Genomic DNA, 27,514 nt, shown 5'->3' with positions numbered 1-27,514 from the left:
TACTTGTAGCTAGCCGAATACAGAAGTAGACTGAAGCCACCTTTTTTTTGAAGGAAGAGCATGCATGAGAAAAGAAATTAGAGAAAACACTGTTCCACTGAGATCATATTCAAGACTCTGTGTCAGGATTCATAAAACAATAATAAAGCAAAGAAACAAAAAAGAAAAAAATGACCATTGAAACTTATGAATATAATAGATTGTTTTGATCAAAATTACATATTTAATGATTCATGATATATGTAACATGATTACTGCATTTAATTTAATTTACAATAACAAGGAATGATTCAACTTACCTTAATGATTTTATGAGCCTTTAATTCATCCATAACATGTTTTCTCATATTCTCTACTAATTTCTAAACAAAGAAAAAAAAGAATAAAGTAGTTGACATTATAAAATAAATCCATCAATTTATTTGTATTTCTGTATATTTTACATAAGCATGAAATATACAACACTTATAAACAGAAAGACATTATACAGATTACAATGCCCTTTTTTTCAACCACAGAGCAATAAGGATGAACAATTGCATTCTGTTAAGAAAAGAACCTAGATTTCTGAAATATTGTCTTGGTTCTAGATGCTAAGCTAATAACCCACTTAAATAGGTATGCTACCCTCATATACATTCTCTAGTACAAGATCTACAATAAATAAGAGTTATGTACTTACCATAATGATAGATCCTTTCATTCCAGCCTGTCCAATATTACATGTGGGTCCTCAAGCTGCATGTCAGATCTGACCCAGCAGTATTAGTGCTCCAGTCTTGAGCTCCTTTAAGAATTTATTTTCCTATAATGCCCTGATCTCCCTGATTGAGACAGATAACTGAGAACATAGACTCCTCTACTGAGCAAATAAACCAATCAGCTCTTTTCAGAAGATCCTGGTCACATGAAATGGAAGGGGGAAAGAGACTGGGCTGTCACATCAGCCTGGAATAAAAGGATCTATCATTATACTAAATACATGATACATATTCCATTCATTCAGTCCATACAATAACACATGTGAGTCAAAATTCCAAGCTGCGTTGACCTTGGGTGGTACTGACAGTAGCCATTTCAAGATGGCTGCACTAGTACTGGAAATATAATCCAGCTTGTAAAGCTTGACAGATGTATGCACTGAAGACTGAACAGCAGCCTCACAAACATCCTGCAATGAAGAGGCTCTAAGGAAGGCAGTAGAAGTCACCACAGCCCTTGTAGTATGTGCTTTTGGTTTAGAAGGAAGAGGTCTGTTGTTCACAGAGTAGACAAACAAAATGCAGTACATCAGCCATCTTCAAAGAGAAACCTTAGTCACCTTTTGTCCCTGCTTGCTGTGAGCAAAGGCAATGAAAAGCTGTTCATCCTCTCTGAAGGATTCTATTTTGTGTAGGTAGAAGCATAGCTGTCTATGCACAAGGTATTCAATTAGTGTCAACACGACACATTCTGACTCATTCTGCAGTCTGCACAGTTTCATTGCTTAAATCATTATTTTGTGTCTCTCTCCTGCAGGCAATAATGTTGATGTTTGCTGTTGTATCTTATATGAAGCCTAAAGTGATACAGGTGACTCATTTTTAGTACATTTTGACCAACTTAAAAGTCCCACTTATGGTGTTTTTCTTTTCTTTTTTTTTTTTCATATGCCACTTTAAGCTATATGAATTATATCCTGCAAAGGAAATAAAAGCTGGACAGCTTCCAAAACTTTCAGGGCACCTTCCATGCACCCAAACTGCTAGTCAGCTTGAGCTGAGCTGACTTAAAGTCAGATTTGGGCACTAAGTCATTCAGAGCTTTCATGCCAATGCACGGAGGAAGGCTAAAGCCCTGATAGGACAATGCTAGGAATATAACAATAAAAGTCCACAAGATACAAAAATAAGGAGGACACAGGGAAAGAGCAGCTACTATAGCACTGACCATTCAAACATCTACTGTTATGTTAAGTTTACCTACACAACTATACTATCCTTAGCTTTATGAAGTGTAAAGTCTACATATACTACTACAGTCTGACAACAAAGACTTCTAAATATCAGGATAAATGTAATAAATTTCAGACTAAATCAGATATCATTGCTTCCTTGTATTGTCTCAGCAACAGTAACACCATTCATGAAACCTTTAAATTCTATCCTTGTTTCACACCAGTTTTGCTGTCATCCTGAAATTCAGTTTCAGAAGAAGTACTTAAGTTCCTACAGCAATTTCTTGAATTAGATTAAGCAGAAGGTGCAGATGAACTATCGCCAGAACTGTATATGACCCTTCATCCTAAGGCATTCCCTTTATACTTCAGATCTGTAATATGTTCTTAGAAGTAACACATTGATTCCCTAGGTCTTGATTTAATGTCATAACTGCTGTTATTTAAAACGTGGGGAAAATTCATCTCTTTTAGATAGTACAGTCACTCTACAAGTAATAACAAGAGCTAGTTGGTTAAAACTTCTCAACCCCTTTTTGCTACTTCTCAGGCCGGCCTTAACAACTACAAGACCCAATCTGGATGATGATCTTCATAAGGATCACTGCTGCAGTAGTCTTAATCTATAGGGGTAGATTACCATAGCTTAAAATTACTGGAGGAGGAGGAAGGATGAGGGTACAGGAGCCCTTCAAGAATGACCCTAACAAAGCCTATCCTAGACTAAGAGAAAGAATATGGTTTGTAATGCTTTGTAAAAGAAGACAGAACCCTTGTCGGCTGGACAAGAAGGGTGCCACCACAATGATCTTTGTAGACTCTTTCTGAATCAGAATGACCATGAACATCAGTAGAAAGGGTGGAAAGGCATAAAGGAACATTCTCATTCAAGGAATGAAAAAGCACCTGTTTTCTAAGCCTGCTTGAGAGGAATCTGGAAGAAGTTTTTTCAGTCATTTGTTGAATGGAGATGAACAGTTCCAGTTGAGGTGTTCCCAAGGATGGATCAAATCCTGGAAGATCCCATGATTCAAATTCCATTTGTGAGCGTCTGTCCTAATCCTGCTCAGCTTGCATGCTACAATGGTTTGCTATGACGGAATGTAAGAGCCTGTAGAGTGAGATTGTGCTGAATCACTGTATTCCAGGCAACCATGACTAATCTGTGCAGAGGGTAACTGCATCACTGTGGTTTTGTCTGTGATCAGTTGGATAGATCCTGGGGACCACAGATGAAAGAGAAATTTGAGTGCATTTATTATCACCAACATTTCTTTAATGTTGATGTATTATGATCTGTCTGTTTTGTTCCAAAGATCCAAAACGTCTATTGTTACAGACTATAGTGGAGGTGGAAGGGAGAATGGGATTCCTGTTTTCAGAAAAATACTGGCCTTTCCACCAAAGAGTTCTTATTTTACAAATTCCAAAATTGGAATTTGAAAAGTCAGGGGATATTGGTGTTGGAACCATACAAACTTTAGGTACCATTAAATCTTTCTCATGTGGAATCTGGCTAGAAGAATCATGAGGATCATAGATGCTTTGAATTCTAATACCCTGAAGAATTCCTTTGCTGCATTCCTTCAGTGAGTGGAAAAAAATCAGGACTATATCTAGATATACAACTCATGTTTCCTGTGGGAGAAAAGCTCTTTGTAGGGATGTAGCAAGGAAATATCCAAGTAATACAATTCTGTGGAATACAATTAAACAAGATTTTTGAATGTTCTCCTGGAAAACCAGTCTTAGAAGGAGAATTCTACCCAAGTGAGTGATTCCTGACACTTTGAAAAAAGACTCTGCATAGATAAACAAGTTGCCTAAATAAGGAAAAATATGAACACCTCACAGTCTGCAGACCATCACTGGAACTAGACACTTCATAAACACCTTTGGAGCAGTAGATAACCCAAAGGGAAATATAGAGAAAGTGTAATGCAGACAAAAAAAGAAATACTGAAATATGTGACTAATGATAAGCATCCTTTAAAACTAGAGTCCTAGAGAATCTAGTTATCAAAAAACTGAATGAGTATATGAGAGGTAACAGGTTGTGTTGGGACAGCATTCTGAACTTTGGAGATTTCACAAATTGGTTGAGAAAGGAAAGACAGGACTGGTCTTAAATAAGTTTCTTTCTTTGGTACCAGAAACATTCTTGAATAAAACTCTTTCCCTGCACAAGCCAGAGGAACAGGTTTTATTGTTCCTTGAGCCAGAAGATGCTGAATGACATGGGGAAATAACAAAGCCTGATCTGGTGGATGAGGAGGCATCCCTTGAAAAGTTGGCAGGGTCCATTTATACCCCTGCTGGATAACTCTTAGAATGCATTTGTCTGAGATTATCTATTGCCAAAGGAAAAAGGAGGACCAGATCTTGGGGAAGAATTAAAGGATTTCCAGAGTGGGAAGGGGTTAACGTTTGTAGCTAGACATTACAACTTACTGGACTGTCTTTGTTTCTGGGAGGCTCACCCTTCCTTTTTGAGCTTCCTTACTTTGTTTTTTGAATGTCTGTTTGCTTGAGGTTTTCTGAGATTGCATGCTTTTATAAAAGGATCATGAGTTAGGGATGAAACATTTAACAAACCTGGAAAAGGAAGGCTGAAAAGTCTGAGTGACCCCTCTTGAATCAGTTTTCCTCTATCACATTTTTTTTCAGGACATCAGCAGCAGATAGTCCAAATACAACCTTCCTATTGAGGGAAGAATTCAAAATTTCAGCTTTTACATCTTCAGGCAAATTTTGAGAATGAGGCCATGCAAATTGCATAACCGACCCTGTAGCTGCTGCTCTAGAAGAGGTGTCAGCTGAGTCATAAAAACACTTCAAAGAATGTTTGGTAACCTGAGTAAAAGAAGTAATGAGAATTTAAAAAAGCTTTACATTCAGATGAAGAAAAGGTGGCAGTTGTATTCCTCATCTTTCCAGAAGAAGGAAGCAAAATCTTTTAACATGTTATCTTGACAATTAAGAATCTTGAAAATCAGAGTGGCAGAATACAATCTTTTGCCAAATCGATCAAAAGCTTTCCCATCCTTGTCAGAAGGAGAGGGATTAGTATTTACTAAATGTTTAGTTGTAGAATGATTTGACAGGGAAATCACTGCACAGTCTGATGGGGGAAAAGAAAATAAGGATTTGTAAGATTGAGGAACTTTATATAGTCTATCTGCCTTTTTAGGAACTGAAGGCTGGCTGTCAGACATGTAGCAGGGTGTAACAAAAACATCCTCCAAAGTTGTTAGAACAGGATAAACAGCAGTGGGCTGTGTAAATTCCAGCTGTAATAAATCATAACAGTTTTTCAAAGGAATTGGAATGCAATTTTCTTCCCAGTGGTAATACTGATTTAATCTAAAGATAATTTCAGAAAAGGAAATTTCTTCATAGAAAAAAAAAATCAGAATATGCATCCTTTCCACAGAATTAGAATCTGTTGCCTTAGGAGCAATAAGAGTAGTTCTTCCTTCCTGTTCCATTGCATGTTCACCACGCTGGGAATTATCAAACATAAAGACTTTCATTTTCTTTTATAGGATCATAGGAGGTTACTAGGTAATGGCTCTGGGGCCCTTAAAAGCCTAGCCAAGAGTTTATCTCCAAAAAAGAAACCTCAGTTGGCACCTGTCACCCCTGTCACTGAGGGATACATATAGAAACCCTGAGACAAATTTGTGGTTTACCATCCACTCATCAAGGTTATGCTTGAAGGGGGTCAGCGAGGTACTCAGTGTGAGGGAAGTCTATTCCAGAGATGGGGCAGTGTCTGGAAAACAAACCTGTCTCTCCAGCAGGTCTTGTTGATGTTGCATATTAGATTCAGGCCTTTCAAGTGGGTAATGTGCGAGGAGTTAGACTTACAGATATGGAGCATCTCTAGTAGGGCAGGGTCTGAGATTGCCTTGTAGGTGAGACACAGATCACCTCTGAGCAATCTCTACGATACCGAGAAAACTGATAGTGATTTGAGCCTTTAGCACGTAGGACAGGTGTTGGAGGCCATGGATTCTCTTTGTGAGGTATTTCTGTCTCCTTTCCAGTCGGTGCAAATGTTTGGAGAGGTACATACCAAACAAGGCATTATACACAATTATTGGTCTAATAAGGGAGAAGTATAGACAGGTAATAACCTCCTTTTTTTGGATGCAATCCCTTTAGTTAAAAGATGACTCAAGTAAAAGGCTTTTCTGACCACTGCTGCTACATGATTGTCAAATATGAAACAGTTGCCAACCTAGGTCTTTCACCACAGGTTGTGTGCTTGTGGATTTGCTGTTGATGTGGTAATCAGTAGGAGCCGTGTTTTTGCTGAATGGTATGATGATACATTTTTTTTCCATTTAACTTGAGGCCATAACTTTGGCACAAGTCATTTGTTGCTGTGAGACCCTCTTGCAGTATGTTAACATCATTTGGAGAGTCAATGACAGCACCCAATGTACAATTGTCTGCAAACTTGGTCAGCCACAGGCCTTTTGTCTTTGCCTGGACCTCTGAGAATTAGATGCCAAACAGTAGGGGTCCTAGGACAGATCCCTGGGGAACACCACTAGTGACACCACTAGTGACAGGTCTGCTATTGGAGGTGGAGGCACCTATTTTGACCTTGTGGGTCCTGTCAGTGAGCCAGTTGGCCACCCACCTGATGAGACAGGGATTTACACTGAGTTGTGTTAGCTTTTCAATGATGCTCAAATGTAGGTTTGTGTCAAAGGCCTTGGCCAAGTCAAGGTAAGCTGAATGTACTGACTTTCCCTTACCCAGGCCTTAGTGACAGTCTCAAAGAAGTCAACTAGGTTCAAAAGGAAAGATCTGCCCTTGACGAATCCGAACTGGGTGGGGTCAAGTGCTTGGAGATTGCCTATGTCCTTCTTTATGAGATTCATAATAATACACTCCATGGCTTTACAACTCAGATTTGTCAAACAAAAGGGGTGATAGTTTCCAGGGTCAGTAGTGGCACCACCTCTGTTCAAAGGGATGACAATGGTGGTTCTCCACTCTGTTGGAATGAAGCCTGTACTTAGGCTATGGTTAAATAGGGGGTGCTCAATGGTGAAGCTAGTTCTTGCTGGAGATAGTGCAGAATACAGCCTGAGATGCTATCAGGTCCCATGGAAGCTGTTCTTTGCCTTGGATATGGCCTTTAACACTTGATATACAAAGATGTGAGGTGCAGGACAAGTATTGGGGATGTCAAAAGGGCCTTTGGAGGGGGACAGGGGGATGACATTTGCACTGAACCTATCTGCTAGCAGGTTGGCTGAATCAACAGGATCAGTGTAAGTGATACCATTAAGTACTAATTCAGAACAAACATGGGCTTTGCCATGGGGGTTCCTGATGTAACTGAAGAAGGCTTTGTGGTTTTCCCTTTTTTTCAGAGGCTAGTTTCAATTCATAATTGGTTTTTGAGGTTTTCACTACTGATCTAATTTGCTTGTTTAGGCTAAGGAGGGAGTTTTTTCAATTTGTAATTTGTTCCTTTTTACCCTTGGACAACAGTTTCTTCCTTTTGTTGTAAAGCCTATTGGTATAGGATGCCCACTAGACCAGTTTGTGTTTCCTTGAGGAGCGGGTTTTAGTTCTGTTGGGTATGGCTGAGTCCATGAAGTTGTCCAGGTGCTTGTATACTGCACTGGTGTACTGTTCAGCATAGTTGTCTGTATACTCTGAAGGGGTTGTGGTGTGAAGCAACTGATACCATCCCTTAGCAGGTTGTAGTCAGCTTTTCAGAATAATTTTAGCATGATTAAGGCTGGGGGGGGGGGGGGGTTGGGTAGGACAAAAACTTCAAATGAGACAGACTGATGATCTGATCTCACCAGGGAAGAACATACTATGGGAATGGTGCAGTGGTCACCCATGTTGGTGAGAACCAAGTCCAGAATGTTATCTCCCCTTGTGGGGGATGAGATGAGCTGGTCTAGTGCATTAGAAATAATGAAGTCAAGCAATCTTTGGGTGAGTGTATTAGTGCAGAAATAGTTCATCCGATCTATTTATTTATTTATTTTGCATTTGTTGACCGGGATTGTCTAACTTGAATAAAATCCATTTTCAGTAGAGGCCCGGGGAGAAAAGCTCCAACACAGACAATTTTATACAGTAAAAAATAATCACAAGTTCAAAGAAGTATAACAGTAGTAAAATAGCTCTAAGCAGTTACAGCCATACACAGACACAATATATAACTGTAATAATTATCTCAAATTCAAAGAATTATAACGGTAGTTAAAAAGGGTCTAAACAGATTACAGACATACAGATTAGGTACAGTTGTCATTACAAGCATACCTAGCTCATGATGAGGTGATATGCAATGCAATACATACAAAAAACAAAATAGTTGTTTTCATTTGCAAGCAGGATAAAAAAGTATATACAGTTGATAAATTATACAAATGTATCATATGCTACAGTGAAATAAAGATATATAGGAAGCAGCAAGAGGATGTAAGTATGTAGAATATACTCTTGTTAGGAGCAGAGAAGACAGTTAGTCAGGGTTAGTACAAGGACAAAGCCAGTGAGTACTGAGAAATTGTTTTATTTTTAGTTTAAAGAGTCTTATGGAGGTCAGAGATAGGAGTTCAGAGGGAAGCCTGTTCCAGTGTTTGCCTACAGAGTTAGAGAACAGTGAATCTCCAGCTGAGTTGTTGGATTTGTTGATAGTAATAAGTGGCTTATTAGAGGAGCGTAGGTTCTTAAGATTGTTGTAGGGGGTAATGAGGGTAGTCAGTATAGGTGTATAGGTGGGGTAGTACAAGCTCTTATGGATAATAGTGAGTTGTTGAGATAGTATCTGGTTATGAAACTCTAGCCATCCTAGTTGTTTTAGGTTGTTGCAGTGATGTGTTCTAAAAGGAGATCCTGTGGCAAATCTAGCAATGCTGTGATAGGTAGTAGCAAGTTTGTTTAGGTTGTTTTTTGAGAGATTGGTGTATATGGGTGAAGCATAGAGTAAGGTAGTGATTAAATGAGTTCTAGCTATAGTGATTTTGGTTGAAGGAGTAAGGAAGGGTTTGATTCTGTAAAGGGATCCCAGTTTATTATTTACTGTTTTTATAGTGATGTTAGTATGAGTGTCAAAGTTTAGATTATTATCTATGGTTATTCCAAGAAGTTTGGTGGTTGTGTCAGGAGATATGAGAGTCCCATTGTTGGATGTAAGAGTGAAGTGAAGAGGGGCAGGCCTACGAGTAGGAGTAAAAAGTAGGAGTTTAGTTTTTTTAGGGTTAAGTAGAAGGCAACGGTTTAAAAACCATTGTTCAACTGTATTAAATGCATTTTGTGTAAGGGATTGTAGCTCGGTAGGAGTATTAGCTGAGCAAATAATGGTGGAGTCATCTGCATATTGAATGCAGGTTGCATGTGGAATTGCTAGGTGGAGGTCATTAATGAAAATGGAAAATAACAATGGGCCTAAAATGGAGCCCTGGGGGACACCAAGGGAAATAGGGAGGTGAGAAGATAGGTTGCTTTCCCATAGTACTGCTTGTTGTCTATTCTCTAAGTAGGATTTGAACCATTGTAATGCTAGAGTATCAAGAGAAAGAGATTTAAGTATTTCAATACGGAGCTGGTGGTTAACCATATCAAAAGCCTTAGATAAATCAATGAAGACAGAAGAGGAAAGGGTATTGTTATTACGGTTAGAATTTATACAGTCTGTGAAGGAGAGGAGGGCTGTGGTGGTGCTGTGGTTAGGTCTAAATCCATGTTGACAGTTGGCAAGTAAGTTATTATCAATTAGATGGGTGAGTAGTTGCTTATGGACACATTTTTCCATTATTTTTGCCAGTGGAGAGAGTAAGGCTATTGGTCTATAGTTTGAAATGTCAATGGAGTTACCACCTTTATGTAGGGGGATGATGTGTGAGATTTTCCAGATAGATGGGATATTTCCTTCAGTTATAGTTCTGTTTATAAGTATGGAAATGGGGAGGGCTATGGCTTTGGCACCTTTTTGCAGGTATTCAGCAGGTAGATGGTCAGCAGAGGGGGTAGTAGGTTTCAGTTTTTCTAGAAGAGAGCGAATGAAGGATGTAGGAACAGGTTTTAGCTGAAATAATGGAATTGGGTAAGTTGGAGAGGTGGTTAGATTAGGGGAAGTTGGAGATAATTGCTTAGCTAGTGTTTGAATGGTATCTGTAAAGAAAGAATTAAAGGCATTGGCAGTTTGTGTTGGATTATCTTGGATAGAGCCTTGTGGGATAGGTGTAATAGTTTGGCCTGGGTGTAGGAGTTTGTTGATGCTGGACCAAAATTTCTGTGGATTTCTTTGGTTAGTTTGTTGTAGTTGGATATAAAAGTTTTTTTTATCTAGCAGGATAGCTTTTTAGTAGTATTTCTAAGTTGTCTAAAGGTTTGGTGGTCTGTTGAATTCCTGGTAGTGTGCCATTTTGACCAAGATTTGTTTCTGAGAAAAATTTTCTGTCTAGTTGCTTTGGTGAGCCATGGGGCAGGTTTAGTGTTACTTCTAATAGAGCGTACAGGGGCATGTTGGTCAAGGATGGATAAGAATGTGGAATTAAAGTAGTCAACTGCTTTATCTAGGGGGAGTGTTTTTAGTGGTGACCACTCGCAGTGTTTGAGTACTAGCTGGAAAAGTTCAGGGTTGAAGAATTTTTTAGTCCGGATTGTACGATAAGTAGTAGGGTTAGGTATGTTAGTTTTGTGTCTGATGATATAAGTGAGTGAGTGATCACTTAGATCATCAGGGAGGGTTCCTGCTTTGTATGTGAGATGTGGAGAGTTTGTAAGAATCCAATCTAATGTACTTTCTTTGTTGTTGGTTTTATTAATTCTTGTAGGGGAGGTAATGACTTGTGAGAAGCCATAAAGATTAATGTGGGTGGTGGGATGAGGGGTACTGCAGGACTTCCAATCGATGTTAAAGTCCCCAAGTACTAAAGTTTCTTGTGGAAGATTGATAGATATCCAGTTAAGAATGCTTTCAAGGGTATTAATGTTATTACCAGGGGGAAGATAAATACAAGCGATGTTAATGGATTTGAATTTGTTGATTTGAAGTTTAGTGACAAGGATTTCAGAGTTATTAAACATAGGTAGATTTATGTTAGATGTGGTGACTTGTAGATTATCTTTATAGAGGACTGCAACACCCCCTCCCTTTTTGTTAATACGGTCCATTCTTAGGATACTGTAGGCAGGTGGGGTAAGTTCATTGTCATTAATGGATGGTTTTAGCCATGTTTCTGATAGACATAGGAAATCAAATTGGTAGAATTCTAGTAGGGCATGAAGATGGGCAGTCTTGTTTGTAATGCTTCGAATGTTAAGATGTGCTATTGAAAGAGAGTTTGGAGGCTTATTAGGTGTATATGCAAGAGTTATGTTAGAGGTGATTTGTACAGTGTCAGGAATATTGTTTGGGCCAGGATTAGGATGAATGTCTCCATCTAGCAGGGCTAGGTGGAGTATTTTATATGTGGGGTTGTTAAGTTTAAGTAAATAAAAAAGTGTTTTTCTTGCATGGAGAGTACTATATTTTATATGGGTTAGTCTGTGATATTTGGCTTGCAGGTAGCAGGGACAAATTGTGGTGTTAAAGCTGTAAAGAGAGATAGGTAGTAGTGGTGTGGAAGTGAGCCTGGAGGGCAGTAGAAGGTTTGGGTGAAGTGGTTGTTCATAAGAGGTTAATGTGTAGATAGTTATTAGAGGAGGTAGGAGCGAAACAAAGGCTATGAATTTTAGTTGAGTTAGGTAGGAAACATTGGCCATGATCTTGGTATAAGATGTGAAGATAGATGGGGGTATGTAGTAATAGCAGCTGGGTAGTTGAAACTGTAAAGGTGGGGTGGATATATGATATAGCTAGGAGAGGTAAGTGAATACGTTTGGTGGGGAGTGGTAATAAGGAGAACTAATTGATTGGTATAGGTAAAATGGGAGTGTGGTTTAGTGAAAATAAATTGAGGACCCCTGGGGGTGGGTGGGAATTGGGGGTAGGGAGGGGAGCGGAGTGAGCCCGCAGGGCGAACGGAGCGGGTTGGGACAGTTGAGTAAGACAGTCGAGGTGAACAATCAGTGGAATTCTGATAGTGGAGGAGTGGCTGCAGGGGTAAGTAGGTTTGTGATATGTGTAGAAGAGTAGGAAGTAGTATAAGTGATTTGTAAAGGCAGAAGGTGAGAAAGTATAGCAGAACAGGTAACAGGTAGTGTCAAATGTAAGAATGCTAAAAAGGAGTTTAAAAAGAAGACAGCCTTATGAGGATGAGGGGCTACAAGAAAGGAGCAGATAGGAGGGTGCCACCTAGTGGGCAGTCAGGTTTATAACCACAGAGGTTATAGAGGTTACAGAGGTTACAGAGCTTAACTATGGTGAGGTAGTTGAAGTCACCAAGGATCAGGGTGTTAAGGGGCATATTGATGGAGTCAAGTAGATCCAGGTATGAGGAGTGGATGTCCTGAGTCATGGAGGGGGGTCTACAGCTGGCTATACCTTTGATGGGTGTCTTGACAACTGTCAGTTGCAACTGGAATAGTTCCAGTGATTCATGCTGGCAAACCAGTCTGGAGATGTGCCTGTCCTTAATGAAGATAGAGACTCCACCACCCTTAGTCTTCCCAACCTCATTTTGGGGTCAAAATGCATGGAATGAGATATAGCCTGGTAAAGCAGGGGTGCTCTCCGCAGCCCTGAACCGAGTTTCTGTGAAAGCACAGATGTCAGCATCTTCCAGTGCGAGGAGAGCCTTCAGTGAGTGCATTTTCAGGTTAAGACTACTAGCATTTAGCAGCATGACCTTCAATTTGTTTTTTGACAAATCTTTTATTTTGGAAGATTTGTCTTTGGGACATTGCCTAAAAAGGCACAATGGGGGAGGCAAGAGCCTTGGCCAGGATCCAAAATCCCAGGGGTGACAGCTGGAGGTGATCTCTGGCAAAGCATTGAATCCTGTCAACCATGTCATCCCAGGCAGACATATACTGGATCCCTTGGAATGACACTAGAAACTAAGCCAGTTGTTGAAGTCAATTATTTTTTGTTGGTATTGTGGTGTAATTCTTGGTGAAGGTAGGATGCTGCTTAGGGCTAGGGTCATACCTGCCTTGGACATATACTCTGTGAGTTCAGTCATGTCTTTCTTCATATAGTCCAGGGAGGTAAGTCTGAAGTCATTCACACCAATGTGGACAATGACAGATTCTGGCACCAGACAGACAACTGATCTTCAACTTCTACTTGTCGAGCCTGGTGAGGGGGACATCGGTGTGTCTCACAACTGAGTCATCAATGACTAGTATGCTTGGTTTATTGTTATGCTGCGTGGGCTGAGTTGGTTTATTGTTTTGCCCGTATGGGTTGTGTTTCTTAGACACTGGTGTGTTGTCTGTTTTGTGTGATGTGTTTGGTGTTCTGTGTGGAATGTTTGTGAGTGTGTTTTGGAGGTCTCTGCTGCTTAGGTAAGTTTTTATGGAGGACCTCGGCATGGATGTGTATATGTTGCACTTAGCTATGTGATGTGAGTGGTGTGGTGTTTGTGCTGGCAATCTCTTCTTTAATGACTGTGGCACGAGACAGCATAGATTCCCAGTTACTGATGTAAATGCATTTCTTGCAAGTAGGAGAATTATGTGCTAGGAGAAGAGGGCTGTCAGTAAACATAAGGCAGTTGCTACACTGTCTCGGTATGCCCCTGTCAACCAGGCTGATGGGAATTGTCCAGACGTAGTGATGTTCTTCGTGTTTCACTATTGCAGTCATTACATTTGGGTAATCTGCTGACAGGTTGTCTCAGTCAGCCTGATTAACAAAGTCTTGGGTCCTGCATCGGTTGCTGTCCCTTTTTCCATGACATCAGGTCTTCAGGGGTATAAAACATGCAGCCGACGCCATTAGATCAGTCTTTCTTGCCATGCGGTGCCTGAAGCAGAAGCAGTTCGCAAGTGCCGGTCGGCCGACTCCTGAAATTTTTGTTTTCGAGTTTCAGAACCGAAATCTTCAACCAAAAAGCTAAGTACCCCACTGGGGAAACTTTTTCTTGCTCCTTACTGATGTCAGTAAAAATTAATAATTGCATTACTTGTGGGAAGCAAATACCTCATAAGGATTTTCATTTGTACTGTATTCCTTGCCTAGGCCCTGACCACAATGTACCTTGCTGTCGGTTTTGTGCTAAATTTAATCAACGCACTATTAAACGTCGGTATATTTTTGCTTCTAAATATTTTGGCTCACGATTTAATTATCCAAAAATGTCATCGGTTAGCAATCCAACTACCGGATTAGTAAAAAACGCAAAGAAAAAGACAAGAGACAGGCCGCCGATGTCCAAAACTGACGACAACGCTTCTCCTAAGCCTGTCACCAGCTCGCCGATACTCAGTGAGGCGCATTTGCAGCCCCTGATACCCACTACTTCTGATTCGCAGGCCTCTACTGAGACCCATTCAGAGTCCGGTATGCCGCGAGATGCTTCAATTATGGAACCCATGGATGCCTCTACGTTAGATGGGTCCGGAGCCCCTGTGCAGGCACCGACTTCTGAGGGTGTTTTCAGGCCTACAGATTTGTATATTAGACCAACGCCATCTTCAAAACTAAGGCCAAAATCAAAATCTATGTCTAAAAAACCGACGCCTGGGACACATGTGCAGGCCCCTATGCCTAAACAACAGATGATCAAAATGGCTGAAGATTTAATTACTCTGATCAGGGGTAGCCAACCCCCCCCCACCTTCTAAGAAGCCTAGGCAAGACATTGATTATGAATCTTCTAAACAGGATTCTATTTCTTCTGACTCTTCTAATGAACAGGATTTGTCTTTACAAACTTATGAGGACTCTGATGCAGAAGATTCCAATCCTTCTGCTTCTCCCCCTGAGGATTTTTGTTTTGGGGAAACTTTACATACTTTAAGGGAACATTTCCACTGGGAAAGTCAGGATTTCTCTGAATCTAAAAAGAGACTTAGGGATTTTCTTCTTCTTCCTCAGCATAGGCCTTTGGCTATACCTCCTGTTCTAGACATTGTTGATGTTTTTTTCAGAATCTAGTATGGCTCCTGATTCTCTGCCTCAGGCTCCTTGTAAGCCAGACAGATATTACAGGGTTCCTGACTCCCACAAATTCCTTTTCAAAAATCCTATTGCAGATCCTGAAACCATTTCTCAGGGTCCCAAGGGCATTAAGGCCTCTACTGCTAAAAATCCTACCCCTTTTGATAGAGATTCCAGGCAGTGGATAGATGGGGTAAGAAGGTTTACACTTCTGCAACCTTGGCAATCAGGGCTTTAAACTGTCAATTGCATATGCTTAAATATCAACAGCATATCATGAGACTGCTTAAACAGAAAATTATGTTAATTTCTGACTGTGTGGAAAATAAAGATTTACAGGATTTATTGCATTCAGCTGAACAAGTTGGAAAACATACTTTGCAATGTGGTTTTGATTCTTTGGAAGCCTCTTGCACGGCTTCTGTAACTGGGTCTGTGCTAAGAAGGCATGCTTGGCTCAAAGAGCAAACTTTGCCTGATCATGTTAAAGCAAAATTGTTGGATGCTCCTTTACAACTGGACCATCTCTTTGGTAATAAGGCTGAAGAAGTTTTAAAAAAGGTGAAAAATAAAGCTAAATCTATGCAAACTGTGAAAGATTTCCTACAAGTGCAACCTCCAAGATTTTGTAGGTACTGGCCTACTAAGAACTGGTCCTTTCCAGTTCCTTTGAGAGCCACTCAAGTCAAACCCAGACATTCCAAAGGCTCCAGGTTTCAGTCACAAGGGACTTTTAGAACAAAACAATGGGGTGCCTCCTCCTCCAAATCTGAAAACAGCAAGGCACCTCCCAATGGTAAACAGTCTCAATGACTTCCCTTTACTCTTACCAAGCACTCACCTTTTGGCCGCCCCTTTGGGGGGAAAATGGCACTTCTTGCAAGAAAGTGGCAACTTATAACCCAGGACAAATGGGTTTTAAATATAGTATCCCAGGGATACAGATTTCAATTCCACCCGTTGCCAATCCTAAACGGATGGCCAGACCTGCCCCCAAATCAGTGGGCAGAGGCCCAGAAACAAGTACTGTCCCTCATGAACATGGGGGCTATTCAACCGGTACCAGAAGAGGAAAAGGGACAAGGTTTCTATTCAAGACTTTTTCTGGTACCCAGAAAAGACAAATTATCGCGTCCAATTCTGGACTTATCTACTCTAAACACATTTCTGGACATTCCAAAATTCAAGATGCTGACTCTTCAACAGTTACTTCCTATGCTAGGCAAATATGCCTGGTTGGTAACTCTAGACTTAAAAGAGGCTTACCTGCATATCCCAATCAGGGAATCTTGCAGAAGATACCTCCACTTCAAAGCAGGCTACTTGCATTACCAGTTTTCTGCACTGCCCTTTGGCTTATCTACTGCACCCAGGGTCTTCACAAAGTGCCTGGCTCCAGTAATTGCATTTTGCAGACAAAGAAATATTCAAATATATCCATATCTGGACGATTGTCTAATTCAGGCAGAAAACAGGGACATCCTTCTAAAACATCTGGTGTTTGTAAAAAGGGTTCTAACTTGTCTAGGGTACACAATAAACGAAAAGAAATCACAACTGGTACCCTCTCAAAAAATTACATTCCTGGGTGCAAGCTTGAGTACAACTGCTCAGATGGCTTACCTTATGCCAAAAAAGCAAATTCATTTGGTAACTTACTTCAAACAGGTGGCCACAAAAACCCTGCTATCTGCAAGACAAATTCTGCAAGCCTTGGGGTTCATGGCCTCCTGCATTCTTCTAATTCCATATGCAAGACTGCATATGAGGAAACTTCAGTGGTACTTAAAAAGTTTATGGAATCAACACTGTCACAGCCTGGAAACAATGATTCCTATCATACCGTGCCTGCAACTAGAGTTCCTATGGTGGGCAGAGGCCTGCCACCAAAACAAGGGACTGCCATTCACTCCACCCCCTGCCACCCAAACTCTAACTACAGATGCATCAGACTATGCTTGGGGGGCTCATCTGGCAGGGAAGTGCATTCAGGGCAAATGGAGCCCAAATCAAATGCACCTTCATATCAATCAAAAAGAGATGCTAGCTGTACAGAATGCACTGACAGCCTTCAAGGACTACCTTCATCCAGGACAATTAATGATAAAGACAGACAACACCACAGTTATGTGGTACATAAACAAGCAAGGGGGTACACACTCCTACCCCCTTTGCAGACTAGCCATGGCATTGTGGAACACGGCTTTGACTTATCAAATATAGCTACAAGCTCAATTCCTGCCAGGAAAGCTGAATAACCTGGCAGATGAACTAAGCAGAAATCTCATGGACCCACACAAATGGAAACTGGAACCATGGATTTTCAACATGTTGACACACAAATGGGGGGAGTCCAGACATAGATCTTTTTGCCTCACCCCAGAACTATCAGTTGGATAAATTCTCACAAGAATTCATCACAAAAAAGCCTGGAAAGTGGACGGTCTATCATTCAGCTGGAAAAACCTATCAGTCTATGCTTTTCCTCCTCTGCCTCTGCTCTCCAAAGTCCTACTAAAAGTCAAACAGGACAAATCAAAAATGATTTTGATTGCTCCAGACTGGCCTCACCAACCCTGGTACCCACTCCTGCGCAATGTGTCACACCTTCCACCGTGGCACCTACCTCAGACACCTTACTTACTGTCTTAGCAGAACAACCAAATTCTGCACACTCAGCTCCAAACTTTGAATCTTGCAGCGTGGCTAATCACCTAAATTCACCCTTAGCATCCCTCATCAAACCTGTGATGGATGTCATTTTGGAGGCAAGAAGGCCTAGAACTAGAAAATCTTATGCTGACAAATGGAAAAGATTTTGCGCCTGGAATCAATCACAAGGGATAAGCACAGCAGTGCCCAATATTCCTCAGATTTTACAATACTTAATTGAGATGCTTCCCAAGGGCCTGTCCTTTTCTTCCATAAAAATCCATGCCTCAGCCATTTCAGCTCATTACAACACAGAGCCTCCCCTCTTCTCTCATCCTCTGCTAAAACAGTATCTCAGAGGGGCCAGGAACTTAAGACCACCCAGGAGAGCTCCAACCCCTGCCTGGGACCTCAACTTTGTATTGGAAAAACTTACTCTTCCTCCTTTCGAGCCAGCTGCTACTCTTGGAAAACAGCTTTCCTTTTAGCAGTCACTACAGCTAGAAGGATTTCCGAATTACAGGCTCTTATGGCAGTGGAGCCTTTCATTATTTTTCATGCGGACAGGGCGTTTCTCAGGACCAATCCATCCTTCATGCCTAAGGTGGTATCCAGTGTGGCTCTTAATCAAACCATTCATTTGACAACTTTCTTTCCCAATCCACAGAACAAGGGGGAGCGGATTCTGCATTCATTGGATGTACACAGAAAGCTTAGATTTTACTTAAACAGAACAAAATCTCTAAGAAAATCTGATCAACTACTGGTGGCATTTGCTGCAGGGGCAGAGGGAAAGACTATTTCAAAGCAGGCTATTTCCAAATGGATAAGCCATTGTATTTGTTTCTGCTATATGCACCATGGTAAAACTATCCCCCAGGGGATCAGATCTCATTCCACTAAGGCTGCATCTACTTCTACAGCCTTTCTCAGAGGTGTTCCTACCAGAGACATTCTAGAAACTGCTACCTGGAGCTCAGTTCATATGTTCACCAAACATTACCATTTACCTTTCTTCTCTAAATCCAGAGCTGGCTTTGCCACTGCTGTCCTGCAGGGCCTTATAGCTGGTCCTAATGCTGTATAAATCCATCCTCCCAACCATAGCTTTGGGAATCTACCCAAATGTAATGACTGCAACAGTGAAACACAAACAACATAGTACAGTTGTGTACACTTACAATAAATGTAGATGTTCGAGTGTATTCACTGTTTCAGTCCTGGTTACCCTCCCTCCAACCCCCTGTTTTTTTCTCTTTCTATACTTGTACTTTCCTTTACTATGCTAAAAAGCCTTTTTGGTGTATTTGCTTTAGTTTGGAGATATATATTTTTGTGTTTTTAATTACTTAAATATTTGGCTCCCCATTTGGGGGGCACTTGACATCTGGGGCAAGAAAAACTGATGTAATGGCGTCAGCTGCATGTTTTATACCCCTGACGACCTGACGTCATGGAAGAAGGGACAGCAACCGACGCAGGACCCAAGACTTTGTTAATCAGGCCAACTGAGGGCAACCTGTCAGCAGATTACCCAAATGTAATGACTGCAACAGTGAATACACTCGAACATCTACATTTATGGTAAGTTACACAACTGTACTTTTCGAATACTTGGTTGGACTTATGGAAAGAGGGTTTTGATAAGGGTTTATCCATAAGAGTGTAGACACAAAAGCCTTCTTAAATGTAAAGTAAATGGCCTCTAAAGCCCAAGTGCTAAAACCAAAACTAAGATGCATAGAATAACAGACAAATTTAATCAGGCTACTAACAAGCAGTAATAAATGCAGCAGAATAAAAGCACTTGAACACTTAAGAGCACGCAGCAAAGTAAAAATAAGGTAATAAAATAGGAAGAACACAATTACTGTAAAAGAAGCTGAATAAAGTGTAAATGTTTTTTTTAAGTGGAGAGGGAGTAAACAGAAGATAGTTCAGGATTAAGAAACTAAGAGGGTTGGCCTTCCCAAATGCCCTCTCTGTACTCAGTAGACTGAGCTGATGAGATGGGAATGGGTGGAGTATCCAAAATCATATAAGCGAGGGGGTAGTCCTTCCCAAATTATCTCACTGAACTCAGTTGAGTGATCAAATGAGATGGGACTACCAGAAGAAAGTACAGTTGTGTAAGCTGCATTTACTATAACAGTAGACGTTCAAATTCCTCAGTGCTGCAGTAGCCGTATGGCTATATGGGATGTTTTTATCCAGGAAACAACATCTCTGGTTTCCTCCCACACCCTCACCTTGACTTCTAATTGGACAGCCCAGAGAAAGGAAATTAGAAATAAGAGTGAAGAAACCTTCAGGACTTTCTTGCCTATAAAGAGGGAAGAGTGTACTCACCCTCAACCTCTAAAAGATATAACAGTAACAGATGACTTTATATCTAACAACTAACACTATACAGAAGGGGAGGATAGTGTTGTGTGTGGCTACTGTAGCAGTAACAAATTTGAATATCTACTGTTATAATAAGCACAACTTACACAACTATACCATGTTTTTCATTCTGACTATTGCAGTATCCTTTTGACTCAGTGGGTTGATTACCAAAGCCTATCCAACCTGGGAGAAGGATGGATAAGGAAACAGGATTTGCAGCACAATGGTCCTAGCAAAGCCAATCTTGGACCTGGAAAAGGAATTCACTATGTAATAATTTGTAAAATTATGTACAAAGGACCATGTAGCTGCTACCAGAATGTTTCTAGAGACCAAGCCTGTCCAATATGCTCTCAAAGAAAACAAGGCTCTATTAGTGTGTGCCTTAATCCTGACTGGAAATGTTTTCCCATGGTGGGAATAGCAAGAAAAGATATAGTAAGGAACAACCAACTGAAATTGTCTGAAGTGATACAGGTTGTTCTTTTCCAGTCATATACTAGGAATGCCACAGCTGTACAGCTTTCTTAAAGGACTTAGTACTGACAAGATAAAACCCCAGTTGCAAAAAAGTGACTGGAGTATATAGAATCAATTATCCCTGTCATTCAAATTCTGAAAGAAATGAGGGAGATGGATGACTTGATTCAAGGTACTCTCTAAATGTAGTAATGATATCTCTCTCTATATATATATATATATATATCTATATATATATATATATATATATATATATATATATCTATATCTATATATATATATATATATATATATATATATATATATGGGTCTACTTCTAAAGACCGAACCAACGATTCCCTGACACAGAAATCACAGACGCCAGAAAACCGACAACACACAAACCCGACAACACGAAACACCGAACACCATAACACCGACACACGGAACGTAAACAACACACTACACTACATAGCATACACACTAGCCCTGACCCAAACCCTAACCCTAAGGTCCGACACTATCGCACACTTCACCTACCTGCACCCTAACCCTAACTCACTTACCCACCCCTAGCCCAAGCTCCGACACTAACGCACACTTCACCTACCTGCACCCTAACCCTAACTCACTTACCCACCCCTAGCCCAAGCTCCGACACTAACGCACACTTCACCTACCTGCACCCTAACCCTAACTCACTTACCTGACCACTCCTACCTCCGTCACTGTCGCACACTTACGGGGTCGCGATCACACATTACCCTTGTCGGTCTTTCCGCTGTCGGCAAATCACCCTGTCGGTATACGTACCTGTCGGTTATCTGGCGTCGGTGATTTCTGCGTCGGGGGATCGGCGGTTCGGTCTTTAGAAGGGGACCCATATATATATATATATAAATTAAAATGTAAATGTTCGTTTGTTCAAAATCTTAAATCTCCGAAAGTTCTTCACCGATTGCTTTGAAATTTTCACACAGTGTTGCATTCGAATACACTCGTGTTTTTATATACCTACTATTATATAGATGTCACACGCATTCAAATACGCGCGTGTTTTATATACCTACTATGGATTCTATATATTTGTATACAAATATGCGATTTTATATGTTTTTGTTATAACTTTCTTTCTTCTTTTTCAGTGCAATCGATCTGCTTTAGTTCATCCAAATAATGCCTCGCAGAAGATCAAACTTAGGTCATCGTACTCGCGGAGCGGAAGCAGTGCGACGAGTAATTGCAAATCAAACTGAGGAAGAACGGGCATCAGCGAACGAGCAAAACAGACAAAGAATGGCTCAAATACATGCCAAGGATGCAGCAGAGCGATGTGCAGCCAGACTTGAGGATGCACGGTTGCGTGCACGGCGATCGCATTCTGCAGCTTCAGATCTGCTTCGTTCTCAACAGAATGAATGCGACAGGCTGACAGTGGCTGGAAAGGCGTCAACGAGAAACAGCAGATCAGCGTCAAACACGACTCTGTGCTCAGCAGTCACGCGATTACAATCACCTTGCATTCCGGTACAACCCAGGTGATGATTATAGTTTGAGCCGGCATGTTCTCATCGGCACTATGACTGAAGTGTGTCCTTATTGCAAGGCTCTGAAATTTAATGGAGAAATGAAAGGAATGTGTTGCGCCACTGGAAAAATGAAACTGCCTCAACTTGGAGAACCGCCAGAGCCATTAAAAACTTTGCTTGCTGGATATACTGCCGAATCAAGGCATTTCCTATCTAACATCAAGAAATACAACTCATGCTTCCAAATGACGTCGTTCGGCGCAGAAATTGTAACAGCTGAATTCATGCCAACTTTCAAAGTGAAAGGACAAATTTATCATAAAGCCGGCTCCCTGCTTCCGTTCCCATATGGTCAACATAAATTCCTACAGATGTATTTCATCGGTGATGGCAATGATGAATTGAATGCACTCTGCGGAATTTCTACCGGCATACAAAGGTCCATCGTTTCCCAACTGCAAGAGCCTCTTCACGAAAAAAACAATTTAGTGCGTTTGTTCAAATCAGCAATTGACATGATGCCATCTGACACACACAAGATTGTTATTCATGCTGACAAAACGCCTGCTGGAGAACATGTGCGAAGATTCGATGCTCCAACTATAGACGAAGTGGCAATTGTTATAGTCGGAGATCAATTCCAACCTAGAGATATTGTTCTTCATTGGAGAAACGATTAATTGACAACAGTTGCAGAAACTCATCGATGCTACGATGCCCTGCAATATCCAATCATTTTTTGGGATGGTGCCGATGGATATCACTTCAACGTTAAGATGATAAATCCAGTCAGTGGCGAAGAAACAAATATGAAATGCAGCGCAATGAACTATTATTCATACCGATTAATTCGAGAGAATGAAGACAATCACATTTTGAAATGCCGTCAGTTATTTCACCATTACTGTATTATTGCATTGTTTAGCCTGTTTCAACAATATATATATATATATATATATATATATATATATATATATATATATATATATATATATACTACCTTGTTTGCTCGTTTCCCACCTTTTCTAGCCAGTCCATATCCCAGGCCTTGCTTGTCTCAGGACTTTATTTTCTGTGCTCAGAGCTATCCAAAACTTGCTGTGGCAGAGGGAAGTCCTACTGCCTACCAGTGGGACTGGTGAGCATTGTACTGCCTATCTAACGCTAGAGGAGTGGTTTCCAGCTCTGAAATTGTAATTGTATTAGTCTTTTAGGGCTGATTTCTATCCCTTTCAACTTTCTGGTTTAAAAACGCATGTGTTTGCACATTTTTCACACTGTGCAGCACTACAAGGCTACAGTTAAACTATTCCAGGTGCCAGAAAGTCTGCTCTTCAAATTTTCCCTTAAAACTAGCTGGTTTCTCAGTAGCAGCAATAAAATCTGAACCCCTGTGACTAGCACTTTCTCTAGAACCTGCTGTAAAGCATTAGGAAGCCTGAAACTGATACTAGCACTCAGCTCTCCTTGTCAATAAGGATAAATTAATCATAGGCACTAAACAGCCTACAATTGCAAAGTACCTTGCAAAGGTAAGGGAAAACAGCTCTTAAACCTTACAAAAAAGCACCTAAACAGGCATGTCCAAGGGTCAGCTTCCGGTGGTTTCTCCTGTCCACCTGGTGAATCTGAGCATACTGGGACAATGCGGCAACTGCCTCATGTACACAGACAATCCTCTCCTCCTACCACCCAACACTACAACCTGTGAGAGATGCACTCACATAGCCAAACTGGAAGCAAAGCTCTCTCCAGTCAAGACTGTGCTAGACAGTCAAGTGGAGAAGGCTAACACCTGCATTACACCTCTAGCAACTCATAGCCCTTCAAAACCCACACCATCAACTCCCACAAATAGCAACACTAAACCCAAATATGCGGAGGCCCTTAACATTAACCTGCCCAAGCAACAAGGACCTCCGAAGCTGAAACGCAAACAAACACCAGTCACAACCAAAGTGACACATAGCTCACAACACCAGTGTGCCACCCAACAACAGCCCCTAAGGCAAGACAATGTACCGAACACTTTAGTCATAGGTGACTCTATAGTCAGGCACACTGATGTCCCACTCACCAGGCTGACAAGGAGAAAATTACAGTCAGCTGCCTGTCGGGTACCAGGATCCGCCACATAATGCATGCACTCAAGTCACTCCACAACAAGTACAAATATGACTCTGTCATTGTCCATGCTGGAGTAAATGACTTGAGACGTATCTCCCTGGACTACATGAAAAGAGACATGGAAGAGCTCTTGGATCATGTGACCCAGGCAGGTATGACCCTAGCCCTGAGTAGCATCCTGCCTTCGCCCAGAAAGATACCACAGTATAAGGACAAAATTATTGACTTCAACAATTGGCTAAGCTTCTGGTGTCATTCAAAGGGGATCCAGTATTTGTCTGCCTGGGAAGACATGATCGACAAACCACGATGCTTTGCCAGAGATGGTCTGCACCTGTCACCCCTGGGATTCAGGTTACTGGCTAAAGCTCTTGCCACCCCTATAGTGCCTTTTTTAGGCAAGGTTCAAAGGATAAAACCACCACCGTAACAGATACAAGCATGGAAAATCTGAAGGTAATGCTACTCAATGCTAGAAGTCTAAACCTCAAAATGCACTCTCTCGAGGCACTCCTAAAAATTGAGAACATCGATATCTGTGCAGTGACTGAGACCTGGTTCAAGGCTCCAGAGAGCACCTCTGCAATACCAGGCTACAATTCTTACTACACTTTTCGGCCACAAAACCAAGATGAAACACTAAAGGTGGAGGAGTGTCTATATTCACCAAGGATATTCACACCTCCAGGCTAGTTGCCCAACACAATGCATCTGAAATTCTCCAGGTGCAACAAACACTAGGTAAGACTGCAATCCAAATTGCAGCTTGCTACAGATCCCCCACCATACACCAAGATTCTCACTACACCTTCCTAAACATACTGGAAAATATTAAGATACAACCAAACACCCTAATAATAGGTGATTTCAACTACCCTGCCATTAATTGGGAAAACTACTCGGGTACCAACTCCTTTTCCCAACGGTTCTTGGAATTCATAAATTCCAATGCCCTGGATCAACTAATCCATTGTCCCACCAGGGGCTCCAATATCCTAGACCTGGTCATTACCAACATGGGAGATAGATGCTCCACACCAGTGGTCACCCCCTCATTGGTCAGGTCTGACCATAAGCAAATCACCCTTGACATCCACATCCCACCCCCACCCCCCAGTAAGGAAACCTCCTTAAAAGACTTCACTAAAGCCAACTTCATGCTACTGAAGTCAGAAGTGACAAACTTCACAACAGCCACGCAGACGGGATCTGGAAGTTCGACTGCAGAATCCTACACTAAGGCACTGTATGAGCACATCCACTCGTGCATGAATCGTGCCATCCCAAATAGAACCAAGATGCTCTTCTCCAAAAAAAGGAAGCCAATCTGGTGGTCCCCTGCTATAAACAAACTATACAACAGAAGGAAGAAACTGTTGCAGAAAAGAGGAAAATTCCAGGATGCAAAAAACTCCCTCACCAGCCTCAGTAAGAAGCTGAGATCCCTCATAAAATCCTCAAAAGCTAGTTACGAAAATAAAATTGCCAAAGATTCCAAAGAAAACCACAAGGCATTCTATAGTTATGTCAAGAATCTAAATGGCAATGTTCAGATCTGCTCTGAGCTACAACAGAATAGTATTAAATATACTGATCCCAACGATATTGCCAATATCCTGGCAGATCGATTTAGTGCCAACTTCACTCCCCTCTCACCCCCTAAAGGGCCCATCTCAATACCAAAAGATTGCCAAATTCCGATAATCAAAGCCACACAGGTAGAAACAGCACTCTCCAAAGCTAAGAATACAGCATCCATGGGACCAGATGACATCCCAGGCTGTGTGCTACATGAACTACAAAATGAACTGGCACCCCACCTAAGTGTCATGTTTAATCATAGCCTCACCTCAGGCTCCGTGCCCACTGAGTGGTGCACAGCTGCAGTTATCCCGATCCACAAGGGGGGATCCACCTTGGATCCCGGGAACTACTGTCCCATCAGTCTGACAAGCCTGATCTGCAAGGGCATGGAACGCATTATCATGGAACTTATAAACAAAGACATTGGCAACCTCCAGACACTGAACCCCACCCAGTTTGGGTTTGTGAAGGGCCAATCTTGTCTCCTGACTCTGATTGACTTCTTTGAATCGGTCTCCAGAGCGGTGGATGAGGGTAAGGAGGTCCACACAACCTGGACCTCGCCAAGGCCTTCGACACCATCCCCCACTCTGGAATCATAGATAAACTTACTAAGCTGGGCATAAATCCCTGCATCACTCAGTGGGTTGCCAACTGGCTTACTGACAGAACCCAGACTGTAAAAGTAGCCGACTCCAAAACCAACTCCAGACAAGTGACAAGTGGAGTACCTCAGGGTTCAGTCCTGGGACCACTCTTGTTTGGCATCTACTTCTCTGAAGTACAGGCCAACACTAAGGGACTCTGGCTAACAAAGTTTGCAGATGACTGCAAACTGGGAGCCATTATTGAATCCCCAAATGATGTGGATATACTACAAAAGGGCCTTACAGAAACAGATGCCTGGTGCCAGAGCCATGGGCTCAATCTTACTGCCAAGAAATGCATAGTCATCCCCTTTGGAAAAAAACATGTACCCATGAACTACCACATAGGTGGCAGGACACTAAATATCGAAAGTGTGATGAGAGACTTAGGGACACAAGAGGACAGTGGTCTCACTTTCGATAACCACATTGCCACAACAGTCAGGAAATCCTTCTACGTGGCACACCTCATCACTAAGGGCTTTTCATCCAGAAAAAAGGAGGTCATTGTCCCACTGTACTCATCCCTCATTAGACCTATTATAGAGTATAATGTCCCATTTGGTATGTACCTCACAAGACATCTGCAACAGCTGGAAAGGCCACAGAAATACCTTACTAAAAGAATCACAGGCCTAAAGCAGATGCCATATGCTGACCATCTAAAAAAACTCCAGCTATACTCTGTGGCATATCGTCTACTCAGAGGTGATCTCTGGTTAACATACAAGGCCATGTCAAACCCTGAGCTGTGCTCCACTTAAAGAAATCCCAATCCCTCAGAGCCACATGCTCCAGGGATCTAAACCTTATCATCACAATGAACAAAACATGTTGGAGGGATAGGTTCCTGACCCAGAGACTCCCCATACTCTGGAACAGACTGCCCATACATGTCAAGCAGAGCACCTCATTGGCCATCTTCAAAAGGAACCTTGATGATTGGATGGGAGATAGGAAATTCACCCCAGGGATCATGTCAGTCGCCCTGCTAGACAGGGGCCCAGAGAAGTAAATATTGTGGGAAAAAATTTCCAGAGAATTGTTATGGCTAGGCTTGCATAGGCCTTAGGGCCGATAGTCTAGTACCAACCTATGAACCTATGAATCTATGAACCAATACATCATAGATATGTATGCAAAAATCGAAACA

The 27,514-nt window shown here is 41.5% G+C and overlaps 1 protein-coding gene across 1 annotated transcript in view; it reads right to left on the bottom strand.

Moving 5' to 3' along the window:
* The window catches only part of LOC122797639 (coiled-coil domain-containing protein 178-like), a 2,875,483-nt gene that overhangs the window by 2,339,940 nt on the left and 508,029 nt on the right, over positions 1-27,514 (bottom strand). The window contains exon 5 of the mRNA XM_044066184.1: positions 300-362. Within this exon, the coding sequence (XP_043922119.1) occupies positions 300-362 (63 nt within the window). The remainder of the gene's footprint in view (positions 1-299; positions 363-27,514) is intronic.

This window comes from Protopterus annectens, chromosome 3.part1, assembly GCF_019279795.1.
Source record: "Protopterus annectens isolate FY-2018-M chromosome 3.part1, PAN1.0, whole genome shotgun sequence".
In the NCBI taxonomy this organism is placed as follows: domain Eukaryota; kingdom Metazoa; phylum Chordata; order Ceratodontiformes; family Protopteridae; genus Protopterus; species Protopterus annectens.
The sequence above is the reverse complement of the archived record's forward strand: the minus strand, read 5'-3'. Positions and strand labels throughout refer to the sequence as shown.